Below are 9487 nucleotides of genomic sequence, written 5' to 3'. Positions count from 1 at the left end.
TAAATATCCGCTGGAGAACTGAGAGAGGACTGCGATGTGATCGGCAGTCCTCTTGCAGGCGAGGTGGATGCTCTGTCTGTAGAGCATTGCTGGAACTATGACTTCGTGCATTACACAAAAAGCGTGGAATTCGGCCGAATCGTCAGTGAGCACGTTGGTGCTTCGCATCCACAGTGACGTAAAAGATTCTTCGAATATCGTAGAAAACAACTGTTGTGACCGCGCCCTAGCCGGAGTCAAGTAATAGAGAATCAAACGAATACTAATCAGAAAGAATGTATGGTAGAAAACGACGAATATCGGTTGTAATTCACTGCTTGTTTGAAGGTGTGTTCATATGCTTTGAATGGAGTATCGAATTAAAAAAGGGCGCTTTTGCTGCATCTGATTTTTGAAGGGACATGATTATGCTTAGTATTTCAGGAGACAAACTGCAATGCATGACTGATGACGCGAACGGACAAGGTACAGAGATAATAGTACTGTTTATAACAGAACAGAAATACAGAATATTTATTGAAAAAATAAAATAAAATGGCAACAGTAACAATACCACTAATAAAACGAAAGATAACAATATTTCTATTAAAACATAAAAAATGAGCTTAACTAAACACCAAATAAAATCACTACAGCAGGGCCCGGATTACGGAACTCGCTCCGACCGCTCTACAATTGAGAGCGCTCTAAAATGCCCGCTCCTAATGGTCGCCGGCGCCATTTTGAAAAGTTGCGTCACGGGAAGCTGCAATGGCGTCACGGACAAGAAAAAACGCATGACGTTGAACACCTAATTATGCCCGCGGTTTTAGACTGTTTTTTGCGACCGCGAAGAGTCGGTCTACAGAGTTTTAGAGGGAAAATGGCGGCGGCGTCGTCTGCTGTTTATTGGTGGCGGAGGCGGCAACGTCGGCGCCAGCAACGACGAAGGACGGTGTACGAGGACGAGCTGTTCCGTCGGTTATTTCGACTCGATAAGGAGAAAGTGGAGTGGTTGTGCGGCGAACTTGCAGACGAACTGCGAGGCGTACGGACGAGCGTTTTGTCGGTGCGGCGGCAGGTGCTGTGCGCTCCGTTTTTTTTGCCTCCGGGGGCTTTCAAGTGTGCGTCGGCAACGAGCAGACCGTCGGCCTCGCACAACCGACGGTGAGCAAGTGCGTGCGGCGTGTGGCTGAGGCCATCTGCAAAGTCGGCGCACAGAAGGGATGGGTGCGTTTCCCGGCGCACCCCGAGGAAAAAGCGGCAGCGAAGGCGACCTTCCTTCCCCGCGGCACCATCCCAGGCTTCGTCGGCTGCGTCGACGGCCCGCTGATTGCCATAAAAGCGCCGCGGGGAGACCCAGCAAACCGGGCAGCATTCTGGAGCCGCAAAGGATACTATGCGATGAACACCATGATCGTGAGTAGACTGGCTTTCTGACCGCATGGGTTCGAAAGCCGCGACCTCGACAGTGGAAGTTCACGTCCAAGATTGTCTGCCTGTGTTTCTCGCAGATCTGCGACAAAGACATGAAGATCCTTGCGGTCGACCCTCGCTGCCCGGGGTCTTGTCACGATGCCTTTTCTTGGCGCTACTCACGGCTGCGTCGGAAGGTGGAGCACGGGCTGCTGGAGGATGGAGAGTTTCTTCTGGGTAAGCAGCACTTCGACAGCACGTATTAAGCTACAGCAGTGGCTCATACCTAAAAGAGGCGGGTTATAACATGGATGACATGCAACAATATGATGTATCGTATTTATTTTTGTGTATTTACTGTTACTGATGGTGCAGAGGCACAAGAAACATTGTTATAAAGTGAATCGTATTTCAAGCGTAAAACATCAAGGCAGAAGAGGTGTGCACATCGTTATTGTCGTGTAAGATATCACAGTACATCATTAACCTAGAAGGCTGTGCTTACAGAGGTACCCCTTAGTCATGAATATTCTGGATGCCTATGAATTCTGGTTCAGCATACTGGCTTTGAGCTGCTTGATATGAATCATTTATTACATAGGCAACAACACACTTCACTGCAAATTTTGGTCGTGCAGGAGACAGTGGATATCCACTGGAGCCGTGGCTGCTCACACCAATGTCAGGGCATCCTGGTGCAAACACTGCAGAAGGGCAGTACAACGCAGCACACGCCTCAATGCGATGTGTTGTGGAACGCTGCATTGGTGTTCTCAAAAGCCGCTTCCGGTGCCTTCAAAGGTACCGGACACTCCACTACGAGCCGGAGCGGGCGGTGGTCATCATTGCAGCGTGTGCTGCGTTGCACAACATCTGTCTTGAAGAAGCCCTGGCTGCAGACGAAGACGACACTACTGATGACCCTGACAACAATGGACCACCTCTGCTTGCCGGGTACTTGGCGGGGACAGGATCCCGCATGACCTACCTGCGTGGTAGAGCCATGCGAGACCGTATAATTGGCCTCTTTGGCACAACCCGTCCGCAGAGGCAAGCACACCTGCAGATGGTGCGGCGACAGCAGCAGCGGCAGCAGCAGCAGCAACACCACCGGCAGTAAGCCCTAGACCATCTGGCAGCTGTGGCTGCAATGACTCGCCGTGCTGGCGTGGCGAGTTGTCGTAGCCACTCTTGCTACGGGCAGCGCCATTGCCCTCTGTTAGTGCGCGAGCCCCTGTGTGATATGATGCCCTTGGCCACTGGTAGCCACATTCCAGCATTTGTAAATTACTTTTTCTTACGTGTGCTTGAAAGCCTCCAGTGTCAAGATATGAAGTGCACACACCAACTGCTGCTCCACCGGCAGTGGTCACCAGTACGCCTTTCAGTGCATCAGCAAGCTTGCCGCACAGCTACTGCACTTTCTCCTTCTCAAGTCGAAATACACGCCGAAACAGCTCGTCCAACAAGTGAAATGCATCCTTGTACACCGTCTTTCGCCGTTGCTTACGTCGACCTGCCCACTTAGGCAAACAGTTGCTTGCTGTAACTATATGTTTGATGAATGTGCTCGAGGGAAAAGTGTGGTGTGGAGACTGCTAGGAACCAGTAAAGCGTTTGTTTTTGCACCACGTTTATTCATTGGTCACAATAATTTTTTTCGCCACAGCTGTTCATACCAGTTTGCCAACTGTAACACACAGCAGGGAAACAAAAGCATGCAGCATCAACAGTGATTTGCATATGCCTTGTCGAGTGCTGCGCAGAGATTGCACAATAACAGTTGTATCTTACACTCTGGCCAAACGGGCGAGTTGGCTGTACATTTTTAAGGCGAACAGTGCGAAAGACATAGCCGGAAAGCACAGGAAACACAGGATGAGCACTCGTCCTATGTTTTCTTTGCTTTCCGTCTAAGTCTTACACGCTGTTTGCCCCTTAAAAAAAAAGCTTCATCTTGACTGCCAGCTTGAATGCTAGTAATCACAGGTTTGGCATGTTGTGCAGACTTGTAGGCCCGATGCAGCCCTGGTTTGCAGTTTTCTGAAACACATTGCATAACTGGTGGAATGCACAGCAAGTGCTACACAAGACATTGCTCTTCGTAGATTTTACTGGACTAAAAATCATGTTACGTGTAAAAGACACACGAGTATCACAGATGATGATGCCAACATGGCTGCGTTTGAAGTTGTAAAGGGATCCACAAACGAGAGATATTAACATTGTTGCATCATACCTTTAAAGGCGGAGCTCAAGCATCCGCCAAATTTTTTTTTGCCTGCATTCAACACTAGTTCAGAAGCGACTTTGGACGAATGCTGGCAAGCCTCATTTTTCCTCGGGTCTACTGAGGATAGAACATGTTACAATGCACACAATGGACACTCTACGGAAAAGCAGGAAAAGTAATGCGAAAAAAAAAACAACTCAGGAACATGCAAACAACCTTAACAGACACAAAATCGAAGTGTTCAAAATTTATCCAGAATCCCCATATTATGATGCCCTTCATAACTACAGTCACTTCAGAACAACTTTGCCCCACATATTGCACTTGCCCACATATTGCAATGAAAGAAAACAAGCACTAGAAATTGCACCTTGTGCACCTGCCACAGCTGCAGGTAAACATTTGAAAGGAATGGAAAATAAAAGAGTATAGGAGGCTTTCACACCTGGCAGAGCTTAAATTACATAACTGGAAGAAAATAAACAGTGTGAAGCATCCGGGCCTGCAGAGCTTACAAGAAATAAAAAAATGATGCTATGGCACATGACAGAGATGATCTTGAATAAATACAAAAACAGAAACCTGACAGAGAAGCAAACAATGTAAATAAACAAACACATAAAACAGAAATTTTAACAAGCAAACTAAAAATAGTTCAATGAGTCTGCACCTGGCAGAGAAGTAAATAATGTTCTTGAATAAATATAAACATATGAAGAGGTTCTTTCATAAAAATAAAAACAAGCAAATAATGACATAAATATGAACAATTCAATGTGGTGCAGGTGGCTCAAGCTGCTTTTGTAAGATTAGCGTCAGTAGGTTCACATTCTGGATGAGCAGCTCTTGCTGACCATTTGACGCCTGCACAGCATCTGTCACCTCCCATATGGCCTGCATGTAAAAATACTTCCAATTACAAATTATTACTGACAACCAATTTTGAGATCTCGCTTAAGCTTTATGTAAAATTTCAGGTGCTGAGATATTTTGGACAAAGTATGGCTGTAGAAGACTCGTGTCAGTTTCATAAACTCAGCTGTCCCAACCACCTCCCACAAGAGGCGTCAAAACAGAAGTAGAGGTGCTCAAAAGAGAGCACTGATATTTATGCTTCAGGTGACGGCTTCGACTCTTCAAAGTGCAGTGTGCGCAGCGAGTACACACCTCCAGCATGTTTTGCTGAAAAGCAGCGTCCTGGCGGTTCCGGGCGTCAGTAAGGGAATCCAAACGATGCGATTCATACAGCATCTGGCGCAGCACCTTATTGGCCCCATCGTCTCGCCGTCGCTTCCCAAGAAGGCTAGGCGTGGCACGTGTTGAGGGCTGCAGTGGGGGCTCTGGTGTGTGCTGCTGTGAGGGCTGCGGCGAGGGCACCGGTGTAGCTGTCGGGAAAGAAAATGTGCTCATCACGTGGTGGAATACGCAAAACATTTGGTGCAATGTGTTAGAGGACTTGACATAAATATACAGGACAGCAATCTTGGGCAGCATTGTAGTAGCATATTTCATGTGCACATTTGCTAGACTGCTAGGAGATGTCACAGCCTCACTGCAAGAGAAATAAACATTCTGCACTGCGTGGCAAAGCCAGAGAGAGATAGTTTTGTGTGTACTGTAGAATCTCTGCAGTATTTTGGCTACTGCTGCAAATGCTGCCAGAGAGTATAGTGCTATTACTTTCAATCAGCTGCCAGAAAGGGTAGTATGGAGCTTGAATAATGGAAAGCCAACTCACGGTCTGTGGGGCTCCGTGTGTCTTGTCGACAACTTGCTGAGGCTCCCCGTTCATCTCCTCTGCTGTAACAGGGTAAAAGGTGCGGCTGATTGGTACTGGCAAACCATGAAACTAAAAGAGCACTAGCAAATGAGAAGCAATCAATAATGCTCAACCACTTGTCTATGCATTCCTGCACCTCCTCCGAGACTAAAATACACCACAGATGGAATAAACAGTGCTAGCAAGGCGCAAGGCAAAGACATCATGTTTTTAAACGGCCGACCCCTTGTTGTTGAGAATCGACGCAAGCTGGATCCACAGCTCGCGCTTTTCAACAGCTGTGTATGAGTTTGTTAGGTCGGCAGAAGCCCGAGCCAAGAGCGGATGGCTCTTCATAGACTCTATTACGATTAGCTCTTGCTCGCTCGGCATTCTTCGTGTTGGCGCCATTTCGAGACTATAATTCCCGCTTAGAGAATTGCAGCAGCGAACACAGCGGGGAAAACAAACAGGGAATAGTTTCTGTTCCGCTTTTCGAAAGCAGGGAATAACAGGGAAAAACCTTTGCTCTGAGTTCGGGCTAATATGTTTTTACAGGAACATATGCGTGTGCTGCGCTGCAGCAACTTATAGCACAGCCAAGAACGACCGAAAACGAGCAAGGTTGTTAGCGTGCGCCCAACCGCCTTGCTTGGTTCTTGCTCCTTCCCAACTGAATCATTTGTGCCAGACGTTTATGAAGCCAAAAAAGTTGATTGTATCCAACAAGCCGTGCTTCGTGGACGCCTTGTATTTGCTAAAGTGAAAGAAACAGAACCCAAATAATATGCTTGGCATGTGGCATCTTTAAACCAATAACACAGGCTTACCTCAAGTTGTCTTCGTCGATTTTCGGGCCCGACGTTTCGTGCAGGTTCCTTTCTGGAGGCCCGTGACCTTCACTGGCTTCGATAATTGTTATCCGCTCACTTTGGACAACCAAATAGAACCTTGATTTCAGACGACGCCTAAAAAAGCAGGAACTAGCCGTGGGATCAGCTGTTTTTTAGAAGGCCGCCATGTTCAGTGTTTACATCTGCCAGCGCGCCCTCATGGCAACAAAACTTACCCACGAAAGCAGTTATTTGCAAAAGTGAATGTCCTTCTTGTTTTACTTCATGGCAGTGAGAGTGAAATACACTTTTATGAAAGAATAAAACAATGTTTATTTTATTCACTGCGTATTCTTATAAAAAAGTTAGCATACGGCCCCTTGCCGTGCAAATTGGCCTCTTGTCGTTCAAATAAGCGCTTCCGGGGCGGCACCCTACTAGCCATTGGTTGATTCCGCGTTCCGTCACGCGTTGACGTCTAGCCTTGTCGTCATGCTGTCGTCATTTTGACGTAACGCTCTACAACTTTAGAGCGAGTTCCGTAATTCGGGCCCAGAACGATCCCAATTAGGCCAATGGTGGTTATGTCCCGTGGCTCGGCATGGTCAGTTAATCTATGTGCTAACAGTATACAGGATTGCAAGAAAATCAAAGAAAGATGTAAGAAGAGTAAATGAGACGAGGTTTCCTGAAACATTAAAAAGAATTATTTTGTGATTTGAGCGTAAAGTCAATATGAAGCAGGCTCACAACCAAACCCAGAAATAATCGAGCAGCCTTTTAATGTAGCGCATCAAAAGAATGGAAAAAGAATATTTGAGACAAACCTTCAGACATACACGCAGCACATCGCTGCTCCATATCTAGTTCAACGCGTCACAATAAATGTTGTTTTTTGTGCTGCAAGCGTGGTGCGAACAACGGATGGTTGAACTCATTCGTCTAAAGATAATACAGTGTTGAATGATAGCCGTAGAAGTAAACAAAAGATTGTAAGTAAGGAAAACTAACTTCATGCAAAATGTATTTCTTCAATGAGGAGACCCGCTTGCATGCCACTGTCTTTGAGCTACTTTTAGGTGATCATAAATGCGAGCTTTTGCAACGTCCGGAGGAGAAAATGAAGACCGCAATGCCGTGTTTTTGAGCGCGCTAGAAGGCAACATGAGCGAACATTTATTTTTGTGTGAAGCCTTGCCGAGCCTTAAATGCAGAAAAACATACATGCGCACGCGTGAGCACGCATTTGATCCATGATTTTCACACTAAGAGGCCCTGGGTTTTGACGTACACAATCATGCCTGCATATTAAAAGCAAGTTCGTGTGCAAGATGGGCAGACCTGGCAGCGAATAAAAATGGAGATGTCCGCTGTAGCGTTTTTCTGTCGGCTATTGAAGAAGACAACTTTGTGCTTAGGACTTAGAGCCAACTTGTTGCTAGCGAACCAAAGGATAGCTGAGGGCATCAATTGTTGCAAATGAGCAACATTCATTTTAGAGCAAGCATGCATTGGTGAAAGGAAAATGCCAACAGCCTATCAGAATATTTTGCCTCTTAATACCATTGAAGCGAAAGAATGTTTTAAAATATTGAAGAGAAAGAGACATCTGGACACTTGTAGAACTGCGGTGTTGACAGGGAATTAACGGTTCATATTTTTGGGCCTATAACAACCATTTGTGACTGATAGAAAGGAAATAAAATGGCCCCTAAAATCGACGAGGCAAAACTTACTAAGAAATTCACCAAGGCAAAGTGTGTCAAAAACAATGAACACGTCCAGAAACAAACCGAAATTGGAGTAGATTGTGTACAAAAGAAGTAAAAAAATTCAGGAGAAACTCAAGTTACGCCTTAATGCTATATGGCTCCCTTCGGCAGCCTGGGGTCTTTAGAAGTCGCTTCGCAGACACGGACACTGGTGGGCAACACACGAGGCCTTCCATTAACGATATCGAACAAAACTGCCTCGGTCGCATAGGGGTAGTGTCTCTGACTTGGGATCTAAGGCACACTCGTTCGATTCGCACCTAAGCGGAATTTTCTGTTCAATGCAACTAATTTACATTCTTACATGTTACAATACGTGCAATTTTCAATCAGGAAATAATCGTTAGGCAGAAGTTTATGAAACAGACTGCACTTGGCGCCGTCTTAGAAACTCACAACATTGGCAGAGAAGTGCGCTGAAGTATGCAACAACAATGGATATAAGCAAAGGTGTTAACAATGTTCACCTGCTAAAATACACATTGTTAGCGTTGGGCGTTTAACTTTCCGCCAACTTGAAGGCCTTCCACAATATCCTCTTCAATAGTCAAGCTGCTCCAAAGATGCGTCAAAGAAGCACCAATGACCTGATGCACGAAGAGAATCAAGCTTTCCAGACCTGATGCTTTTCATCGTAGTGTGCGTCAGGGCAGCACTGTGGTAGTCATCCATGAGTTGGGGAAATGAAAAATGGCATATGTTTCGAAATTTTTGCGATGCGGTTTCTCGAAGCAAAAGTCCCCTAGAGGATCATACACGCTGCTCGCGATTTTTGCAAAAATGAGTTGGCCCACACGTGGGGTGAATCCGAACACCAACAGATCGCGATAGGTGAAAATGACAGAGATATTGGCGTACACAGAAACTCTACAAACCGGGAACACCGATGGCTGGAATAAAATTATTTGTTATCTCCTTCGGTCCGCTACGGAAACAACATTAATCGCAGACATGTTTGAGCGTGCGGAAGCTAGGAAACAAAACGGAAGCTTGATCAGACGCAATGTATTTCTATAACAAGCAAAATCTAAACAAATGTGTCGAGCTGTGTACATTATACTCAATTACTGGTATGGTACAGCTATAGCGCGAATCAAACATTGGAGTTTGGTCCCAAAAAAATCGCATACTTTGGACCCACCGGCATGAAACCTGAATTTCCATAGTCGCCGCAATCCTTCCCATAGCATGAAAATATTACCTAATTGCAATGACACTGACAGGGAAGCAGTTCTAGGATTTGACAGTGGCTAGCACAAAGCTCGAGCAGGGGCGAGTTTTCCAAGTAGCATCTGTAAACGCCTCTGAGGTTACCGTTGCAACATGCTATTTTGCGACCAGTTTACGAGAAGAATTTTTTCCTCTTCCTATCACAACGCGCACTTCCCTTCGTTCGTGAGAGCGGGATTCGGCTCGTCATCGCCAAGGTGACAACGGACTTCGCTTGTTTAGCACAAGAAACTGCAAGTGACAGAATTTGTGCCAAATAAATTGC

At 46.0% G+C, this 9487-nt stretch overlaps 3 protein-coding genes across 4 annotated transcripts in view; 1 reads left to right on the top strand and 2 right to left on the bottom strand.

Annotated features, from left to right (window-relative positions):
• Positions 1–715: 715 nt before the first annotated feature.
• LOC144097153 (uncharacterized) lies at positions 716–3018 on the top strand. Its single transcript, XM_077629926.1, has 3 exons — positions 716–1398; positions 1507–1632; positions 2034–3018. Exons 1-3 carry the CDS (start codon positions 1206–1208, stop codon positions 2513–2515), a joined length of 801 nt encoding a protein of 266 aa, XP_077486052.1. The 5' UTR covers positions 716–1205; the 3' UTR covers positions 2516–3018.
• Positions 3019–3082: 64 nt separating this feature from the next.
• Positions 3083–6772, bottom strand: LOC144099221 (uncharacterized). Of its 2 annotated transcripts, none has more exons than XM_077632366.1 (4): positions 6218–6772; positions 5367–5428; positions 4796–5013; positions 3083–3438 (listed from the first exon to the last, which is right to left on the bottom strand). In XM_077632366.1, exons 2-4 carry the CDS (start codon positions 5418–5420, stop codon positions 3372–3374), a joined length of 339 nt encoding a protein of 112 aa, XP_077488492.1. In that variant the 5' UTR covers positions 5421–5428; positions 6218–6772; the 3' UTR covers positions 3083–3371. The 2 variants fall into 2 exon arrangements, with proteins under 2 accessions (XP_077488492.1, XP_077488493.1); XM_077632367.1 differs by having other exon boundaries at positions 5367–5425.
• LOC144099220 (hepatocyte growth factor receptor-like) overlaps positions 6773–9487 on the bottom strand; it is a 31803-nt gene continuing 29088 nt past the window's right edge. The window contains exon 8 of the mRNA XM_077632365.1: positions 6773–9487. This exon is cut by the window's right edge and continues 128 nt beyond it. Coding sequence (XP_077488491.1) covers positions 9335–9487 — 153 coding nt within the window. The 3' untranslated portion in view covers positions 6773–9334.

Source organism: Amblyomma americanum, chromosome 7, assembly GCF_052857255.1.
Source record: "Amblyomma americanum isolate KBUSLIRL-KWMA chromosome 7, ASM5285725v1, whole genome shotgun sequence".
Classification (NCBI taxonomy): Eukaryota; Metazoa; Arthropoda; class Arachnida; order Ixodida; family Ixodidae; genus Amblyomma; species Amblyomma americanum.
Note: the sequence above shows the minus strand (reverse complement) of the source record. Positions and strands in the feature narration are given on the sequence as shown.

Bases quoted from the DNA above. Each gene is read 5' to 3' on its own strand.
- LOC144097153 (XM_077629926.1), top strand. From the start codon at position 1,206: ATGGGTGCGTTTCCCGGCGCACCCCGAGGAAAAAGCGGCAGCGAAGGC. The intron at 1,399-1,506 runs GTGAGTAGACTG...TCTGCGACAAAG, and splicing joins ATGCGATGAACACCATGATC to ACATGAAGATCCTTGCGGTC. The intron at 1,633-2,033 runs GTAAGCAGCACT...TTGGTCGTGCAG, and splicing joins GGATGGAGAGTTTCTTCTGG to GAGACAGTGGATATCCACTG.
- LOC144099221 (XM_077632366.1), bottom strand. From the start codon at position 5,420: ATGAACGGGGAGCCTCAGCAAGTTGTCGACAAGACACACGGAGCCCCA. The intron at 5,014-5,366 runs GTGAGTTGGCTT...CTTTCCCGACAG, and splicing joins CACACGGAGCCCCACAGACC to CTACACCGGTGCCCTCGCCG. The intron at 3,439-4,795 runs GTGTGTACTCGC...AATGTGTTTCAG, and splicing joins TTCAGCAAAACATGCTGGAG to AAAACTGCAAACCAGGGCTG.